The sequence below is a fragment of the Panthera leo genome, chromosome B1 (assembly GCF_018350215.1).
Source record: "Panthera leo isolate Ple1 chromosome B1, P.leo_Ple1_pat1.1, whole genome shotgun sequence".
Classification (NCBI taxonomy): Eukaryota; Metazoa; Chordata; class Mammalia; order Carnivora; family Felidae; genus Panthera; species Panthera leo.
This window is the reverse complement of record NC_056682.1, coordinates 70546654-70568177: the sequence shown is the minus strand read 5'-3', so window position 1 is coordinate 70568177 and position 21524 is coordinate 70546654. Positions and strand designations below refer to the sequence as shown.

Sequence of the window (21524 nt, the reverse complement as noted above, 5' to 3'; positions counted from 1 at the left end):
TAAAAAATAAAGGTACATAAAGTTGACATGACTTTTCACTGTAGAGGTTAACCTTGATCCTCTGGTTGAGATAGTATTTGTCAGGTTTCTCTGCTCTAAAGTAACTCTTTTCCCCCTTCCTATATGTACTCTTTGGAAGGAAGTCATTATGCACAGCTCACACTGAGAAATGCAGAGCTCTCTTCTACCCTGAAAATAAAGGGTCTATTTGGAATTCCAGTTACTTGGAATTCTGCATGGGAGAATTGTCTGTTCTCTTCCATTTGTTTATTTATTTAATCATTTGTTCATGTCTTTATGGACTCACAGATTTTTATTTTATACTTTGGGATATAATCCAATATGACTTTATTTTATTGCTCAAATCATTCAAATTTGGCCCTTGGGAGACCTTTCTGTTGGCTTTGTGTCTCTTTGATACACTCTTATCATCTTTTTTTTTTTTTTTTTTTTTTGAGCTTACTTGCAGTCACTACATGATATCTAATTTGTTTTTTAATCTTCTCTTTTCCTCCCATTTTAGATGAGAATACCAACATCTGTTTCCACAAAAGAGGGTTTCTACCACCTGAGGTGTTCAGGTCCACGATCCCTCAGCATTGTAAACTTTGCATTTTTTTCAGGGAAGAACATAGCTTTTACCAGATTCTCAGTGTTGTCCATAACCTAAAAAAGAGGTAAAGAATCGCTGCCGTAAAGAGGAGAAATAATACAACCTACACATTTTACATACCTTCCTCTTTGCTTACTGCTTTGTGCTTGCTTGCCTCAGTTCATGTGAGGCTCAAAGCTTTGTGGCTCCCACACCCAGATTACTCATGCTGGCATGTGCCATACTACTTCAAAGTCTGAAAGGAATTTTGACCATTGTTGTTGCATTTATAACTCTATAAAAACAAAATCATCCGTTTGGACTCCCTCCTGGTTGGAGGGAGGATATTCAGATAATATGCTCAAACACACCAGTTTTGAAATGGAGCTGTGCAGTATGGTCACTAAAGGGTCATGTAAAAATAAGAATGCTCTTCAGTTAATGGAAAACTGAGTTTCCCCTTTGGAAAGAAATTTCTGGATTTTTCCCTTGGTGCTGGAAAACATTACATCATCCAGCTATACAGCCTGATGCATTCCTTGCATAACTTCACATATTAGTAATGACATCGGTTCAAGTTTAGGCAAGTGAACAAAAGAAGACTGGTTGTAAAAAGGCTTTTGATATAAAACATTATTTTCTCTAGTCATTTGATCACTTTGCCTGAGTAAAGTAAGTTATTTTCTTAAATTAGTATCGTATTTCTATGCAGTAAATCCTCTTTTGTAGTAATAACAGAATTGTTGATAGATTTCTTGAAATAAAACAAAATGGCATAGTCAAATAGATAAAATATTGTACTGAGATTCAGAATATAAAGACTAACAATGAAACGTGAATTAAGTATGTGCCCTAATTAAATGCATTTAACTCTTCTTATTCTTGCTTATTTTGTGTACATACTAGTCACTATACCAAATTACAAAATTATGTAAAGTGCAAGCATAATTTGAAAATATGCAAATTATTTCAACTCTTTGGCAGAAAGTGGTATAGCTTCTAGACTCTTAAAATATATTTTAATGTGTAGAGATGACTTTAATGTTATTTAGTATTGATTGAGCTAAACAAGTGATTTCTACTGTTTTTAGGTAGGAAAACCCCTGAATGCATGCATGTGAATATAAACTACATAGGGTTTCACTTAAGTTTTAAAACATCTTTGAATTTCTAATATAAATAAAGGTGAATTACTGAACTATTGAATAAATATTCATATCAGATTAACTACAGCAGAGTCTTGGAAATATATATTGATACAAATAAGAATGAAAGAAAAGAGCTGTAATATATTTGATATATTCCTTCTTATAATTTCAAGAGATTTTTGTTAGCGACATTGATTTTTTATTGTTAATAAATAAGAATTTTTGTTGTTTTTGTTGTTTTTGTTGTTTCTTTTTAGCTGTGGAAAGAAATAAAAACATTTAGAGATGGCTGGAGGGAAGAGTGGTGCTGATAAGTTATGGAAAGAGCAAATTCAGATTTTTCAGGACTAATGATTTTAAAAATTAGTAAGACTAATGAATAGAACCTTATATATATATACCTACGTATATGTATGTATATATATATCAGGATTTTCTCTTTCTCTCCACTGAAAAAGAGCTCTCTGGGTGGTTAAGAATCTCTCCTATTTCATCAAAGGAGCATTTGTGATTATTAAATGAAAGAATGTAGTGGACATGACAGTTGATTCCTCAATGTCTATTTCATTCCAGACTACTGATCTGAGCCAATAGTGATTGTTTCTTTCTCCTTGCCAGTGATTGGCTCAGCAGTGGCCAATGCTGGGAAGCTTCTGAGGAAAACAAAAACATAAAACCACAGAACCACAAAAACTAACCTTCATCCTAAGAGGACATCTCAGGAGGAAATGCTCTTCATCTGGAAGTGATGCGTGTACTACTACTGCGACTCCTGCTGCCGCCTGCTACTCCTATAGCGCATGCAGGCATCTTGAGGCTGAGGTCAATTTAGAAGCACTGGCGGATGGGAAGTGCTTGAGACAGTGTGTATTTCATACTATGCAAGCACTATAGGGAATTACAAAAATACGGAAGCCATGATTCCCTCAAGAATCGTACTGTCTACATTCAGTCCAGTTAGTAATACACACACACACACACACACACACACACACACACACGTGCGTGCGCACGAAAAAAAAGCTACAAAATGATTGCCAAACAGTATATCTATGTTTATGTTCATTAGAGTAAGCTGGGATGATTAAGGCAAGATTTTAGATAGGCAACCTTAAAGGAGAGGCTGGATTTAGATGAGGACAATGAGAAGAGGAAGTTACAGTACTCTAGAAAGGAGGATTTATTCTGAACCAGTGAAGGGGGGAAGGATAAAATTTGGTAATGAATTACAAGGGCTAGGAAGTGAGTTTGACACAAGCTTACAGCTGAATGGGAGGAAAGACTTTTCCCTCCATCGTCGATAGCTAGGTCTATGAAATAATGGGCATATTAACAGGAGTAAAGGTATACAAATTATTAATTTTTAATTTTACATGCATCAGGGGCACCAGAGCAAAAACCCAAGTGAATACCCAGAGTGTGATGAGATTTGAGAGCTGATATTATGTCTTGATAGGGGAGAATACGTGCGTTGTAAAGGGGGATTACGGGAATTTTAGGAAAGATGAATTGGCCCCCAGAAGAATAGATGGGAGATATGACAGTTTGTGACCAAGTTTTTTGAGTGTCCTCTTCTGTGATAAGATTCAATCTTCTTTAGTTGATGAAACTCCCAGGGAAGGGATTTAGGACAATAAATTCTGTTTGGAGGATCTGTCTGTAGGCAGATGGGAGTTCAGAGAGAGCCTCCCCTGCATTTGCTCTTTTTCAAGTGGCTTTAGCTCCAGATAATCCATCTGCCAAAGAGACATCTTCCACAGCTGGAAGGAAAAATTGGGCTGGAAATTTCTCTACTACTAAAATTAGTATTCATTGTTTTTATGGTGTCTGGTCATTTCATTGCTTAGAATGAATGTACCTGTAAAGGAATTTACATCAAGAGACACAATAATGCAGTCTTTAATTGATCCAATAGAAGTGTATTTTGTAATCAGTTCTGTTTTCCTCCCCAGAATGAGAAACCTTGTAGATGGGTTTGAACACTAATTTGCATCCTAATATCCAATTTTCCCACAAACCCTCATTCTCTTTAGAATTTTCAATCTTTTGATAAGGGATGACAACTGGCTCTAGGGAGGTTACAGTTTCACCTGCAGTGAAATGGAAAATCCCATTACCAGTCCCCAAGTCCCAGCAGCTGTGATATTAGAACTGGTAAGACCATGAGAAGCAATTTTAAAAATCTATATAGTCTTTTGCACCTTTAGCTGTTTTAACTAATTGGTTATCAATTTTTTCTTTAATATTTTGGACTCTGATATCTACTTGAAAACGCTTTCTGTATCAATTTGTAGTATTTTCTGATTTTTATAAACTTCTTAATATCAGTCACATCACACCTCTACTGGTTCTTATCAGCAGATTGTACGATAATTAGAACAGAATTGACTGGTAGGTAAGAGCTGGGATTTCAAAACAAAGCCATTACTTCTAAGTTTGTTTCACATAAATTAATATCATTTGTGAAATTAATAGTTTCACCATATCAATACAGAATAGAGTAGACTGCTAGGTATTCCAAGTATAATGAAAACTTCTTTGTAATTGTAATGGATTTTTTTTTTTTTTGTATTGGGGCAATAATTATATAAGACTTTATGGGTCATAAAAAGAACCCAAACAAACAGTAAACAACAAAAACGTTTTTTATTAGATCTAAGGAAGTGCGTTTTTTGTTTCTGTTAAATGCTTTCAAAGGATACCAATTTAGTCAAGCTTCATTGTTCAAAGTTAATTAAAATAGAAAAATATGGCAATTTGTCCTTTCTTTGATAGTTGACAGCAAACATATGTAGAAAAGATAGTTGTAACTTGTAGCTCTGTATTTTCCTTGTTTAATTGATCTGGTAATAGAGAAACTTCTTTTACCATCCCTCCACCCCCCTCCCCCCAGCATATTTAACTCAATGAGAACATTCATTGGTTATTTCTTGGGTAATATTTTATAAATGTCAACATGATAGTTTTATGAATTCTTAGACAATCTCTCTGGCTGTATTCTCTTAACAGTATTCACATACTCCTTGCTTAGGTTAATATACATCATTAAAAAAATATTTTTTGCTGTTCTTATTTTTTCCTATTATCTCATTGTCTGCACTCCCTTTGCGCTTGTCTAGATTTTGATTGCAGGTTGTTTTGGGGCAAGTAAGACGTCTGCTTAATTTTATTTGAGAGAGAGTTACATGGAGTGTTTAGAACAGTGTTTTCATGAATGTGGTAAAATTAAGTGGTAAGATACTTTTTTCATTTTTTTATTTTTTATAACCAATATTTGTTGGGCATCTGACAATGTCTACTATTTTTAGTTACTTCTATTTGGAAACACCATGCTGTCGTTGTGAATTTGTCTCAAAAAGCGTTTTTTCCCCAATGACAATTACCCATTTCTGTTGTTGGCCATTTCTAAATACTTACCAGAGTTTTGTTTCGTTTTCTTTTATAGCCAGCAGTCGGCAGAGGACCTTGCCCGCGTACCCGCCAACTCCACTAGCAATATCTTGAATAGGCTATTGGTCAGTTATGATCCCAGGATAAGACCAAATTTTAAAGGTTTGTTTCTCACCCACCAAAAGTCTTCAACCTCTGCAGTTTAAAAATTATTTTACCTGTATAAAATCATTTAGTTGTGATATTCAGAACAATAAGATGTCAAATTGTCATGTTACTGACCTGTGATGTGCTTAGACTTAGAGCAACTTAATGACAAAGGCATTCAAAGATAAGCAGAACATTAATTCTAATAGTTTCATGTGGTTCCCAGTTAAAAAAACAAAAATAGGTATAGTGTGAATTAACAATCAACCTCTGTCATGGGTTTTCTAAGTAGTACTTCGTATTCTTAACCTTAGTGATTTAAACTTCAAGCTCTGGATGCAGTCTGGCTTTCATTCACAGTCACCAATGTTATAATTTGTAGAAAAGCTTATATACTCATTAGGGATGGACAGTAGTTCCTATATGTATTTAGATTATTTCAAAATTTTTCTTAGCATTAAACGTTGATTAAAAATTCCCTCTACTCTTTTGCTGGAAAAAGATGGCCATATGGTTTTAAAAAACATGTTAACTTTGTGAATAAGAGTGACTATGCTTTCTACCACATAGATTGCTTCTACTCCCAACAGAATATTACTATTTATCACACCTTTCAAGAACCAAGCTATACTTTCAATAAAAGTCACGGAAATATTGTTTAGTTGTGCATTTTCTTTCTTTCCTTCTTTTCTTTTTTCTTTCTTTCTTTCTTTCTTTTTTTTTTTTTTTTTTTTTTTTTGTCCTTTTGATGAGTTAGGAAAAGCTATATGAAAAGCTCTCCTCTGAAAAACTGTAATCCTTATTGCTGGCTAAAGACAGGTATTAATGTAGATCAGATTAACATTATAAGGCTTGATATTTTTTTCTTCTTCCTTTACAGAAAAAAAAAAATGTCTGCAGCTGTTTCTAGTCAACTGAAGTTATACAACTATGTTGTAAAAACAGGGTTTTTTGTTCATTACCAGAACCTATTCAGTTACTTTCAACAACAGCCATGGTCTGGGTTGTCTCATGTCTACCATATATTGATTCACCACCTGTTTTTCATCAGTCAGTGGTTCTGTGGCTAAAAGGCTAAATTCACATTTTCCCTTTGTTAGCCCAACCAGCAGCCCACAACGAATAAAAAGAAAAAAGAAAAAAAGCAAGCAAGAAAGAAATTTGCAACATTATACCTTAATTCTCACTCCATGAACTTTCAAATTATTTTCCAACAGGTCAGGCAAAAATCCTTATAATGATTCTGTTATATGTCTGCTTAACTTCACATATTTATGAATTAAAAATCAAAATATAATAATTGTAAGTAAAATGTATTGAATACTGCTTTCTAATTCAAGTAAGATTTGAAGTGATTATAAAAATGCAAAAAGTTAAAACATTTTGAAAATGGTGCTTTTTAAAGAATAATTTACATTTTGTTAAGGTAAATGCATTAGCTCAATTTAAAATTTCTTTAAAGGTGAACAACTTACTCCGAGTCTCTACAATTTAAGAGATAAGTATGTCTGAATAAATAACATGAGAAAATACAACTTAACTCATTTTTATTTTTATTATGATCCCTTATTTAGAAAAATATGTTAATAGCAATTGTGAACATGGAATATTGAGACCATAGATTTAAATTTTTATACCCCATGTGGATTGGAAAAAATATAAAAATCAAGTGCATAAACCATTAAAATTTGAAAATTCTGACCAAGTTTTTTATAGTTACTAAATATATTCTTAATTTTTATTCACAGGCATTCCTGTTGATGTTGTAGTCAACATTTTTATCAACAGTTTTGGATCCATTCAAGAGACAACAATGGTAAGACTGCAGTTAATTTAATATTTTTAATTATCAAAATTTTAACTAGAGAATAGTGAAACTAATATTAAAACTGAAAAATAAGGGCACCTGAGTGGCTCAGTCCATTAAGCATCAGACTTCAGCTCAGGTCATGATCTCACCGTCTGAAAGTTTGAGCCCTGCGGCATCAGCACAGAACCTGGCGCCTGTTTCGGCGGATTCTGTGTCTCCCTCTCTCTCTACCCCTCCCCTGCTTGCACTCTGTCTGTCTCTCTCAAAAATAACATAAAAACACGAAAAAAACTGAAAAATAAAGGGGCACCTGGGTGGCTCAGTTGGTTTAGCATCTGACTTCATTCAGCTCAGGTCATGATCTCACGGTTCGTGAGTCCGAGCCTGGTGTTGGGCTCTGTGCTGACAGCTCAGAGCCTGGAGCCTGTTTTGGATTCTGTGTCTCCTCTCTCTGCTCCTCCCCATCTTGCGTGCTCACTCTCTCTCTCTCTCTCTCAAAAAATAAGTAAACATTAAAAAAATTTAAAAAAAAAACAAAAAACTGAAAAATAAAGAATAACTCTAAAGCAAAATGCATGCTTCCTTCTAGTATAAAATATCCAAGTTCCAAGGTTTGTTACATCAATAATTTCAGTGCCTATATAATTTTGCAATTCAAATGTAGCCTTAATGTCAGTTAAAACTTGCAGACTTGGAAGAATTAATATACTCACTCTGAGCAACTAATTGGTTACCACCTGGGAAAAGCACTTCTGCAATGTTCTGGAGCAACATTTATTTCCTAGTATGCTTATCTGTGTGAGCATTAAAAATAAGTGTTCACAGTTTATTTTTCTTCTGGTTTCTTGAGGAGAATCTTCATTTCCTCTGTTGTGCTAATATTGTGATGTTGGGATCAGAGAATTGTAGAAAGCAAAGAAGAAAATCAATCTTTCTAAGATATGGCAGCAGAGCTCCCTAAAAAGCTGATGTAGCGAGGGGAAAGGTCAAGGAAAAGCAAAGGAAGAGCAGAAAGTAGTGACAGGCAGGCTCCTGTCTTGAAAGGCACGGAAAAGAGTTTGGAGGAGTGGCTGTTATCTGTGATGAGTTGTATTGCAGCTTCCATGAAGTACTTTTTTATTAGTAGGTTACTAATTAGCAGATTACATTAGCAGATTTCCTGAATGATGTGTGATGTAATTCCTCTTCAGCTTCTTAAAAGACATTCAATAAAGTCTACTTGCTTTTTGATGTCTTAGAATATTGGATTTTGCCCTTTTTGAAAAAACACATGCCGAAATGCTGCTTCAAGTGGGAGAGAGAAGGCTTAAGTTTTTTTGTATTTTTTGGAGATACCTATATTTTTATTAATACTTACATTTTTATCAATATAGTATATGTTCCAGATTGAAAGCCTAGTAATAGATAAGGCACAGTATAATTTTTCAGGGAATATCTCACACTAGAGAAAGAGTGATTTAAAATATGTATTCCGTTATTCCTCAGGGTAGCATAATGTGTTATAAAAGCAACCGTGTATTGCATTTAATTTATGACAACTGTTTTTATATCTAACTGCAATGAGAATGTTATTTATTTTTTGTAGATGCATGTATTTAGCCCCTGAATAATTGATTATTTTCTTAGCTGATAGATGTTTTTGGAGAATTATTCAAAAGGATATTTTGGAATCAAATTCATTTACTTCCAGTGACCTTTTAGTTCACCTAAATGACAGAAACATACAGTACAGATCACTAGAAGATAGCTGTGGAATAAGATACAGACTACTGTACAGCACTCAGGAGACAAGTGTAGTTAACTTTAACTGAAAATGTGGTTAGTCTGTCTAAGCACTTCACTTTGCAAGAGTAGATGTTATTTTCCCAAGGTGAAACTTTAAGAGGATCTACGAAGTGTCTGTGCTCTCCTCTGTACCCTCTTTTGTCTTTTGTGGCATCGTTGCCCTAATCCTAAATCATCCCTGAAAGATATTCTGGCCTGTTGGAGACGTTCCTACTGTATCTTGCATTCTGGGACAGCTAATGCGAGAATATTTGTTCTCATTTGTATAAAGGCTACCATGTGTCCCAACTCAGGAGGTATCATTAATATACCTATGTTTTAGTAATTACCGAATGCCCTCCAAATGTCAGACACCTAAACTTCTCCAGGTCCCAACAGTAGTTACTTGATTGTATCGGGTGGAAAACACCTGGGGAAAAGGGATGCTAGAAAAGGGAGAGGAACTTTCTTACAGAATATTTGAGGATTATAATAAAATATTGCATATTTATAATGTATCCTCTTGTTGTCCTCCTGCTGGGATTCATCATGGTAGCTAGCCCAGAGTACTTCCTGCTGGAACCGGATTCATCCAATTTTCATCAGGGAGTCTTTGTCCCTCCTATTTATCCCTGATTTCCATCTCTTATCTTCTAATCAGAGCCTTTTATGGCTATTCTGACTCACTTAGTGCTTTCTTTTCAAACCACATCTTTCATCTCTATCATCTGATAGCTTCTTTGCTGTAACTAAATTATTTTTGTGTGTTCTTTTATTCTCTAATGGACTGTAAACTTCTTAAAGGCAGGAATAATGTATCCCACTTCATTTTCTCCAAGATACAGAAGACAAAAGGTGCTCCATAAATAGGAAGCCTATAAATAATTTCTTATATTAGCTAATATTGATTGAATAAATGAACAAATATTCTGCTCTTTGCCTAGCACAGAGTCAGAGTAGTGTTAAAACAATTGGCAGGGCAAATGTAATTAATAGGCTTATGTCAAGCACTTATTTGATTAAGTAACAGACTGAAATAGGTTTTTATGGTAGAGCATTGATTTTGGAAATTTTAGAGACCTTTATCCAGAGGAGCCAAATTATATATATTTGCTGGATGAAAATCTATCTGCCTTTCACTTTGTGTTGTGTAAACACAGCCTAAAGTTTTGCTCATTGAATAGACTTAAATATTCTGCTTTATTATTATTATGTTTTACTTTCAGCAATGTTTATTTTATACATCCCCATAAAACAGTTTCCTAAACATGTCTTTTGAGACTGTCATATTTTATAGATTTGCTCAGTCTTTTCAAAAATAGTGCCCTCATACTTTGTTCCTTCAAAGTAGGGAAAGTCACAAGGTATTATAGGTACATAGATAACTGTAAGGTGTCATCTAAGGAAAAACAAGGTCTAAAACAAAATTTGTTCTTTGTTACTAGATGCAAACACTGGTCAGGAATAATAGTGATGGACTCAGGAGAATAACTTAAAGGTTATATTGGATGAGAGGATATTTCTTTTTTTTTTCCTTCCAATCTGCCAGGGTAGGCTTACTTTATTATTATTATTGTTTTAGCTATTGATGTATAATTGACAAAATTTTAAGAGATTTGAAGTGTATGTGATGATTTGATATATGTCTCCATTGTGAAAGGAGTCCCCTCATCAAATTAATCAATACATCCATCACCTCATATACTTATCTTATTTTTTAAAGTTTTGGTGAGAACATTTAAGTTCTACTTTCTTAGCAAATTTCAGTTACACAGTGTTTTCAACTATAGTCACCATCTTATACATTAGATCCTGACCTTATTCACCTTATTCACTTTATAACTAAAAGTTTGTACTCTTCTACCGACCACTTCCTATTTCCCACACCCCAAGCCCCTGACAACCACTTTTCTACTCTGTTTGTATGCCCTCCAGGCTCATCCATGTTGTTACAAGTAACATAATTTCCTTTTTTGAAGGATGGATTGTATTCCATTACACACACACACCCCACATTTTTTTGATCCATTCATCCACTGATGGACACTTAGGTTGTTTCCATACCTTGGCTGTTGTCAATAATGTTGCAGTGAACATGGGAATACAGATATGTCTGCAAGATTATAATTTTATTTCCTTTAGATATATACCCAGAAGTGGGATTACTGGATTTTATGGTTGTTCTATTTTTAATTTCTTGAGGAACCTCCATACTGTTTTCCATAGTGGCATATATACCAGTTTATGTTCCCATCAGCAGCATACAACGGTCCCCTTTATTCCACATCCTTGTTGGTATTTGTTGCCTCTCTCCCCACCTTTTTGTTTAAAATAATAACTAGAGAACATATTTCTTAACAACAAAGCAAACAAAAAAGTGCCCTAAAACAAGAGGTTGGGAAAAAAGAGTATTAGATTTGTCTAAATACAGAATGTATGTTTATGGAAACAGTATGGTGTACAGTGTGCAAGCCGTGATAGCAGACAGGCTTGTGCTTGAACACCTGAATGTACTTGTGTTGAATACACTTGTGTTGTGTACCTGATGCGCTATACCCTAAAAAGAGCGAATAAGTTACAAAAATAAATTAACAGTATTTTGCCTGGCATATTAGCTCTCAGTGATGGTGACTCGGGTTGTCAAGCATTTTCAAATTATGTACTGTTTCACAATAGAATAACATCTTAAAGGAAATGCTAAAGAAAATGAACTCTTTATAAGTTTGTTAGTAGCCCCATTGTAAAGTTGTGGTTTTGCTTATTAATAGCTGCCTAGAAATTTCCCCTACAAAGATATGCTGAAATAAAGGAACTCCTAAAATTTAGGAAGCTTTAATATTGCCCAAAGCTTTTCTCTATAGTTCAAACCTTTCTACCTCAACTGGCAGTTTCTTGTTCCAGAAGGCATAATGCAGAACACAAAGCTCAGGGGTGCGTGTAACATCAGTAGCTACAAGTCAGGTGGCAGGCAGATGTAGGGCAGCTTCTGAAAGAAGGCAACCCAGTCCTTTCTTCCAACAGATAAAGTTGATTATCGAAGAAGCAATCAGGGTTCCAGGCATTCACATTGTTGTTGGGAAATTTTAACCAATTCCATTTGGCAACCATTTCTTTGTGCTTGTTTGTTTAACTCAGATGCTAACTATTGCTGCCTAAACTAAAAGTAATCTCACATTGATTCACAAGCCATAATTGTGTAGTGAAGGAGAAATTACAGTCATATTAATATTCCTTAAGATCTTTCCATGTTATATGCCCCTACAGCTTGTTTTACGATCCCATTTTATAGCTCAAAATTCTTATTTCTCATTTCGATGTGTTTATTTGCATCCTACTACCTTACTTTTTTTTTTTGTAAAATATCATAATTAATACTACAAGTGGTATTTCCTGACATTAATAGTAACATCACCAAAATTGTCAAATAAATGTAATCATCCTAATTTGAAGTTCTAATTTTATCAGTGTAGATGGCACTGCTTGGGACAACTAGAAAAGGAGCATTCAGAACAGTGAGAAGGATGGTTTTTTGGAAGCCAGGTGGCATCTGTTCTATGGTTATGTTTATAATATTTATTGATTTTTTTTATTCAGTTCTTACCTTTGGCTTAAATCACTGGGATTTTCATAATTGAAAATGTGAACTATTACACTTGTGGGGGAAAAGTTGGGTATTATGGTTTATTATAATAATCTATACACAGACACTTCACCTCATCCGAGATACGTAAGCGCTCTTTCATGGAAATCAAAGCCTGTTTATACAATCCATATTCTTTCTTTGGTTTAGTCATGCTTCATAATTATATTGAATTATTATTGCACTATAACTCATGATCCTGTGAGACTTTCTGTGCCTTTCTGCTGTATGACTTTTTATTTGTCTTAATAATAGACTTCAACTCTTTTTGAGCCTATCAGGAAAAAAAAAGTCACATTTGGGATCTGCTAAAAGAGCTTAATTCTGGTTTATGGCAATGATTTATCTTTGTTGTTTTAAAAACAATTTTGTATATTTCCCTTCTATATAGAGATTTACATTTTTTCCTTGAAACTAGTCTTAGTTTACTATTCCTTTTATTTTGTTGCTTTTATTATTAACTTTCCAACATTAATTCACTATGGAATAAAATTAGACATATGTGTTCCCATTTTTTTTTTTCTATTTTACATCTTAGATACACAAACCTTCAAAAGGTTTTATATATATATTTTTTCTCATATGATCTACCTTCATTCAGGTTTGTACCCTGTGGTAGGAATAACGTTCCTCCAAGATGTCCACGTCCTAATCTCAGAGTCTGTGGATATGCTGTTTCACATGGCAAAAGAGGCTTTGTGTGTGTGATTAAAGTAAGGATCTTGAGCTGGGGAGATTATTCTGGTTGTCCAAGCAAGGCCTCTATAATCACCAGGGTCCTTAAAAACAGGAGGCAGGAGGATCAGAGTCAGTAGTAGATGCAATGAAACCTATATGAACTTGGAGTCATACAAGGAAGTGATGTATCATCAGTCAAGGAACATAGGTGCCCTCTAGAACTTGAAAAAAGCAAGGAAATGGAATCTGTCCTCAGAACCTCCAGAAGGAGTCAGCCCTGCAGACACTGTAACTTGTGTCGTGTGAAACTAATTTTGATGTTCTGAACTCCAGAAGTGTTGCGATGATAATTGTGATCTGTTAGGCCACTAAAGATTTGGTAATTTTGTTACAGCAGTAATGGGAAACTAAGACACATGCTGATGAATACTTTAAAGTTTTTCCTCCCAAATTCTGTTGGAGGATCATCCCAATTACGCTAGATTCTTTCGGTATATGCAGCCCAGCAGACTGCTACTCTCATGAAGTTTTGAGTTCAGAGAGACACCACAGTACCACCTAGCAGGCACTCCTAATATCCATGGAATATTGGAATAGGACTAGAAAATTTTAAATATTCATAAGGTGTTATTAAACGCCATTTAACTAAAACTTTTTAATAAAATTACATATTGAGAAATATTGCTAAAATATGACCTAAAAAAATTTTAGTGGCATTTTGTTAACTTGTAATTCCTACACGAAACATCTAACCTCACTAATGACTAAATTTAAACCCTTTTCAAACAGCCTTATAACAGCTTTGTTGACAGAACTTTAGTTATTATGCTGCCAGATGCTATGAGAATTGATCTCCTTTATTTCTTTGAATGCTCAATTTGTATTGTAATGTAAAGACTACCCAAGAGTTAAATTAAAGATTGCATATGTGAAGGCTAGGTAAAAATCAGGAGTAACCAGAATTGCTATCCTAACAATAATACAAAGTATAAAAACTTTTTAAGTGTTAAAATATCAATAATGCAATTCAGCCAGTTTTAATGTCTTGTTGTGAAGTGTTTTACTGCCTTGAAGAAATAGTTGAATTTGGGTGTTAATTGGGACTGAAAATTTGGAGAACATCCATTTTCTAGATAATGAATAATCGTATGCTCTTTGGAATGAACAATGAGTAGTATTTGTCACCAAGTTCTTTAAAAACAATTAAGTGATTTTCCACTGATAAAAGAAGTCTGTTTCTGATGGGAATTTTTCATTGCAAAACAAACGATAAAGCTATAATTATTGTGATTGAATAATTGAAAATGAAAATAAGTAGGTTTCAAAGATAGTTATCTTAATATAGAGCATTGGAAATGCCAATAACCAGCAATTATTTAGAAATGCCCATAAAACATTCACCAAAGCAACTAATGAGCTTTTATCTTTTAATGAATGTTAAACTCAAATTATTAATTTAAACTGTAAAATTTTAAAACATTCTTAAAAGATATATAAATTTGTTGCAACTTGGATTGAATCATAATAATATGTGGCTACATAGCTAACAGAAAAACATCGTTGAAGCACTTTCATAATGAGATAATAAGATACAATGACCAAGACTGATACAACAAGAAAAGCAATTTCCAGTTTTTCAGTGATGCTTACTGTAATACAACTCTAGAGTACTCTAAAAAATAAAATTAAGAAAAGGATAACTGTAGAGGCTTGAGGATTATGTGGTATGTTGAGCTTACAACAGAACAGTTGAAAGCAAGAAGAATAATACAGGAGATGCTCAGAAGTATATTTTAGTACTGTGTCAGGATTTGTGACCTTGAAGTATGAGTGACACTATATGCAGAATTTTTTGAGGCAAAAATTTTATTAATAGGTATTACCAATATTATAAAAGGATAACAGCAGCATAAAAGATATATCCTAATAAGGCAATGTGCTTGTTTAGCCCTTAGTATAGCCAAGTGCAGAATATATTACCTCATTTAATCCTTATAAAAATGCTATCTTTGTGGGTATATTATTATTATCCACATCTTATAGACAGGAAACTTTGTCTTCTGTTCAGTTTCTTAATCCTCCATAATCTTGCTTTTACTATGTCACTCTATTAAAATGCTTCTGCTAAAATTTTCAGGGGCTTCCTCATTTGCTGAAAGTGTGATTATACTTGAACTTCTGTGACGTATGCTGCTGTTGACCTTCTCAAAGTTTTTGCCTGTTTGGGTTGGTGATGAAATCACATTCTCAGGGTTTCCTTTTCTCCTCAGTCTTCTAGCCTGTCCCTTAAATGCTTGCCTTTCCCAGAGCTTTGTTCGTTTGTTTGTTTGTTTTTTGCCTTGCATTCCTACTATGATTAATACTTTTAGACAAACTCTTCATTAGTCTTCTTTTTGTTGTTGTTCTGTTTTCAAGATTTATATCTGCCATAATGTGTACCAGAATTTCATCCCTTTTTATGGCTGAATAATATTCCTCGGTGTGTATGTGTATGCAGGCATACCTTGTTTTATTGTCCTTTGCAGATTTTGTCTTTTTTACAAATGGAAGATTTGTGGCAACCTGCAGTGAGCAAGTCTGTCGGTGCCGTTTTTCCAACAGCATTTGCTTACTTTCTGCCTCTATTGTCACATTTGGTAATTCTCACGGTATTTCAGACTTTGTTACTATTATTTGTTATGATGATCTGTGATCTTTGATGTTAGTCTTATAATTGTTTTGGGGCATCAGAAACCATGCTCATAAAAGATGACAAACTTAACTGATAAATGTGTGTGTTCTGACTGGTCCACAAACCAGCCATTTTCTGTTTCTCTCCTTGTCTGTCCTTGGGCCTCCTATTCCCTAAGATACACAATGTTGAAATTAGGCCAATTAATAACCCTACGATGGCTTCTAAGTGTTCAAGTGAAGGAAGAGTCGCAGGTCTTTCACTTTAAATCAAAAGCTAGAAATGATTAAGCTTAGTGAGGAAGGCATATCAAAAGCCAAGATAGGCCAAAAGCTGGGCCTCTTGCACCAAACAGCCACATTGTGGTTGCAAAGGAAAAGTTCTTGAAGGAAATTAAAACTGCTGCTCCAGTGAGCACATGAATGATAAGAGAGCAAAACAAGCCTTATTGCTGATATGAAGAAGGTTTTTGTGGTCCAGATAGATCACACCAGGCACAACATTGCCTTAAGCCAAAGCCTAATCCAGAGCAAGGCTCTAACTCTCTTTAACTCTGTGAAAGCTGAGAGAGGTGAGGAGGCTGCAGAAGAAAAGTGTGAAGCTAGTAGAGGTTGGTTCATGAGGTTTAAGGAAAGAGGCCATCTCTATGACATCAAAGTGCAAGATGAAGCAGCAAGTGCTGATGGAGAAGCTGCAGCAAGTTCTCCGGAAGATCCACCTGAGATAATTCATGAAGGTGGCTACACTAAACAGCAGATTTTCAATGTACACAAAACAGCCTTCTATTGGAAAAAGATACTATCTAGGACTTTAACAGCTAGAGAAGAGAAGTCAATGTCTGGCTTCAAAACTTCAAAGAACAGGCTGACTCACTTGTTAGGGCCCAATTGCAGCTGGTGATTTTAAGTTGAAACCAATATTTATTTACCATTCTGAAAACCCCAAGGCCCTTAAGCTTTATACTAACTCCACTCTGCCTGTGCTCTTATCAGTAGCACAAGAAAGCCTGTATGACAGCACCTCTGTTTACAACCTGGTTTACTGAATATTTTAAGCCCACTGTTGAGACCAGCTGCTCTAAAAAAAGGTTCCTTTCAGAATATGACTGCTCATTCGCAATGCACCTGGTCATCCAACAGTTCCGATAGAGATGGACAAAGAGATTAACGTTGTCTTCATACCCGTTAACATAGCATTCATTCTGCAGCCCATAGATTAAGAAGTGATTTTGAACTTTGGGGTGCCTGGCTCAGTCGTTTAGCGTCCAACTTCGACTCGGGTCATGGTCTCATGGTTTGTGAGTTGGAGCCCTGTGTCAGGCTCTGTGCTGACAGCTCAGAGCCTAGAGCCTGCTTCGGATTCTTTGTCTCCCCCTCTCTCTGCTCCTCCCCCACTTGTGCTCTGTCTCTGTCTCTCTCTCAAAAATAAATAAACAATTTAAAAAAAGAAGTAATTTTGAACTTCAAGTCTTATTATTTAAGAAAAACTTTCCTCAAGGCTATAGTTGTCATAGATAGTGATTCCTCCATTGGATCTGGGCAAAGTAAATTGAAACCCTTCTGGAAAAGATAGTGTTTTAGATGCTATTAAGATCATTGGTGATTCATGGGAAAAGGTCAAAATATCAACGTTCATAGGACTTGGGAGAAAGAGATTCCAACCCTCATTAATGCCTTTGAGGAGCTTAAGACTGCAGTGGAGGAAATAACTGTAGATGTGATGGAAATAGGGAGAAAACTAGAATTAGAGGTGGAGCCTGAGGATGTGACTGAATTGCTGCGACCCCATGATAAAACTTTAATGGATGAGGAGTTGTTTCCTTTTGGATGAGCAAATAAAGTGATTTCTTGAGATGGAGCCTCCTCCATGAAGATGCTGTGCAGATCGTTGAAATGACAACAAAGGTTTCAGCATAGTACATAAACTTAGTTGTAAAGCAGCAGCATGATTGGAGAGGATTGACTCCAGTTTTGAAAGTTCTTCTGTGGGTCAAATGCTATAGACAGCATCTCAGGCTACAGAGAAATCATTCACAAAAGGAAGAGTCACTGGATGTGGCAAACTTCATTGTCGTCTCATTTTAAGAAATTGCCACAGCCACCCCAGCCTTCGCCAGCCACCACCCTGGTCAGTCGGCAGCCATCAACACCGAGGCAAGACACCCTCCACCGGCAAAAAAAAAAGATTATGACTCACTGAAAGCTCAGATGATGGTTGGTATTTTTTAGCAGTAACATATTTTTTAATTAAGGTGTGTACATTGTTTTTTTCAGACATACTGCTGTCACACACTGAATACACTACGGTATAGCGTAAATATACTTTTTATATGCACTAGAAAACCAAACAATTCATTTGACCTGCTTTACTGCAGTATTTACTTCATTGCTGTGGTCTGGAACTGAACCCGCAATATCTTCAAGGTATGCCTGCATACCACACTTTGGTTACCCATTCATCTCTTGGGACACTTGGGTTGTTTCCACCTTTTGACTATTGTGAATAATGCCGCGGTGAATCTGAGCATGCAAGTATCTGTTGGAATCTCTCCTTTTGGTTCGTTTGGGCTTATACCTAGGAGTGGAATTGCTGGGGCATATGGTATTCCTATGTTTAACTTTGTGAGGACAGACTATCATTGTTGAAAAGTTAAATATGTACGTAGAGTGAGGACGTGTTAGTGATTTATTGAACTCATTAGTGAGGGATCCAGTGGGATAGTAAAGCTGCTTCAGTGGAGACTTCAGGAGCTGGAAGTGAAGGAATGAATGCTGACATTAGACGGCTAAATTAGATACAGACCTGTTAATGTCTCACAGGGCAATAAAAACATATTATTGGTGGATATCTTTTCTACCTGACATAAAACATTTGCATCTACACCAGGCAAAAATCATTTGCAATTTACGAACCTGCTATAGGTTATATGATTTTATGGCATCTGGGCCCCTAACCAGTAGAAAATGGCAAGTCAGACAAAGTTACATTTTCCCGAAGAATCCTATGACCCTTTAAGTGGGCTTGTTAGACAATGTTTTAGCATGATATTAAAAAGGCAAACAACAGCATTTTTTCTCTATTTCCAGATTTTATTTTACTTTGCCTCCTTTTCCCTTTTATTTTGTTTATACTATGTTTTGCATTCAATTTTTTTTGTAGCTTCATCTTCGTACATACCTTTCTTAGGATGAATTACTTTGTTGGAATTTGTTTACTTTTCTTTAAATTTTGATATATATTGCCAAATAACCCTCCAAGAAAGGTTTTAAGTTTATTTTGCTATCCGTAGTGTAGGAATGTGCCAGGTCTCCATGCCTTGTGAATAATAAATATGATTACTCATCATCCTCATTTCCAATTTCATGAACAAAGGGAAAAAATTGAATCTTGTTTTTTACTGTGTTCGTTTTCTAGTGAGGCGGAACATATCTTCATGTTCATTGGCTCTTCTTAGCAGACTTCGCTATTGGGTTTTTCATGAGAATTGTTACTTTCTTGAAAGAAACTCGTAGTATAAGTGTTTTGAGAGGATGATCAGATTGTTTTATACAAATTATGTTCATATTTTTAATGGTAAATTCATTCTATCATATGAAAATAACATATTTTACTAATCTGTTCCTCCATGATAGATTTTATGTTGTTTCTGGGTTTTTTTGTTGGTTTGTTTGGCTATTACATAGATGTGTGCAATAAACATCCTTGAAATATATTTATGTGCCAAGTGCATTCACTTGTATGTATGTATGTATGTATGTATGTATGTATTTTTTAATGTTTCTTTTTGAGACAGATTGAGAGGGAGAGAGAGAGTGTGAATGGAGGAGGGGCAGAGAGAGAGACACAGAATCCGTGACCTGAGCCGAAGTCGGACTCTAACCGACTGAGCCACCTAGGTGCCCCAAGTGCATTCACTTTTAAAAGTAGAGTTTATTTTTATTTTTTAAATTTATTTTGAGAGAGAGAGAGCAAGACAGCGAGAGTGAGCACAAGTGGGGGAGGGCAGAGAGGGAGAGAAAGAATCCCAAGCAGGCTCTGCACCATCAGCACAGAGCCTGATGTAGGGCTTAGGCTCACGAACCGCAAGGTCATTACCTGAGCTAAGATCAAGAGTCAGACGCCTAACTGAGTGCACCACCCAGGCACCCCAAAAGTAGATTCTTTCAGAGCAGTTTTAGCTTCACAGCAGAATTGAGCAGAATGTATAAGGAACTCTAATACACCCCCTGCCTCTCCCTGCCTACAGCCTCCCCCACTGTGGACATCTGCATGAAAGAGATACATTTGTTGCAATCAGTGAACCTACCATGACACATCATCACCTAAAGTCTGTAGATTACATTAGGGTTTGCTCTTGGTGTTGTTCATTTCATGGGTTTTGACAAAGGTGTGAACACATGATCTACTATTATAATTTGATACAATAGAATCTCGCTACCCTAAAAATCCTTTGTGCTCTACCTGTTCATCTCCTCATCTCCCCCTGGCAACCACTGATTTTTTTTTTTTTTTTTTTTTTTTACTGTATCCATAGTATTGCCTTTTCCAGAATGTCACATAGTCACATAGTTGGAATCATGCAGCATATAGCTTTTCCAGATTTGGGTCTTCACTTAATAGTATATATTTAACATTCCTGTATGTCTTTTCGTGGCTTGACAGTGCATTTCTTTACCCTGGTGAGTAATATCTGTTGTGTGGATGTACCACAGTTTGTCCATTCATTTACTGAGGGACGAGTTTTGACAATTATGAATAAAACTACGGTGAACATGGATGTGCAGGTTTTTGTGTGAGTGTAAGTTCTCAGCTCCTTTGGGTAAATACCAAGCAGTGCAGTGTGGTAAGAGTATGTCATTTTTTTTTTTTAATTTTTTTAATTTTTTTATTTAAAAATTTTTTTTTTATTAACGTTTATTTATTTTTGAGACAGAGAGAGACAGAGCAGGAACGGGGGAGGGTCAGAGAGAGGGAGACACAGAATCTGAAACAGGCTCCAGGCTCTAGGCTCTGAGTGGTCAGCACAGAGCCCGACGCGGGGCCCGAACCCACAGACCGCGAGATCATGACCTGAGCCGAAGTCGGCCGCTTAACCGACTGAGCCACCCAGGCGCCCCAGTATGTGTCATTTTGTAAGAAACTTCCAACTGTCTTCCAAAGTGGATGCACCGTTTTCATTCCCACCATCAATGAATGAGAGATCCTGTTGTTCCACATCCTCATTTGCATTTGGTGTTGTCAGTGTGCTGGATTTTGGCCCTTTCTAATAGGTGGTGTAGTGGTATCTCATTGTTTTAATTTACATTTCCCTAATGACATGTAAAGTGGAACATCTCCTCATATGCTTATTTGCCATCAGTATATCTTCTTTGGTGAGGTGTCTATTAAGATATTCGGCCCATTTTTAATGGGGTTGTTTGCTTTCTTATTGTTGCATTTCAAGAGTTCTTTGTAGGGGCACCTGGGTGGCTCAGTCATTTGAGCATCCAGCTTTGGCTCAAGTCATGATCTCATGGTTCGTGGGTTCAAGCCCCGCATCCGGCTCTGTGCTGACAGCTCTGTGTGTCTCACTCTCTCTCTGCCCCTCCTCCACTCATGTTCTGTTTCTCTGTCAAAAATAAATAAACATTAAAAAAATTAAAAAGAGTTCTTCGTATATTTCTTGCTCTTGATTTTTAACTAAT

At 35.7% G+C, this 21524-nt stretch overlaps 1 protein-coding gene across 9 annotated transcripts in view; it reads left to right on the top strand.

Annotated features, from left to right (window-relative positions):
- GLRB (glycine receptor beta) overlaps positions 1-21524 on the top strand; it is a 97861-nt gene that overhangs the window by 34029 nt on the left and 42308 nt on the right. For 7 of the 9 annotated variants that reach the window (XR_006201660.1, XR_006201662.1, XR_006201661.1 and 4 more), the window contains exons 3-4: positions 5186-5292; positions 7026-7093. Coding sequence is in view for 6 of the 9 variants with exons in the window: in XM_042935202.1 (XP_042791136.1) it covers positions 5186-5292; positions 7026-7093 (175 nt within the window). In the remaining 3 variants the exon portion in view is untranslated. Of the gene's footprint in view, positions 1-5185; positions 5293-6157; positions 6495-7025; positions 7094-21524 lie in introns of those variants that run through there. The other 2 variants (XM_042935207.1, XM_042935208.1) reach the window with 2 other exon arrangements.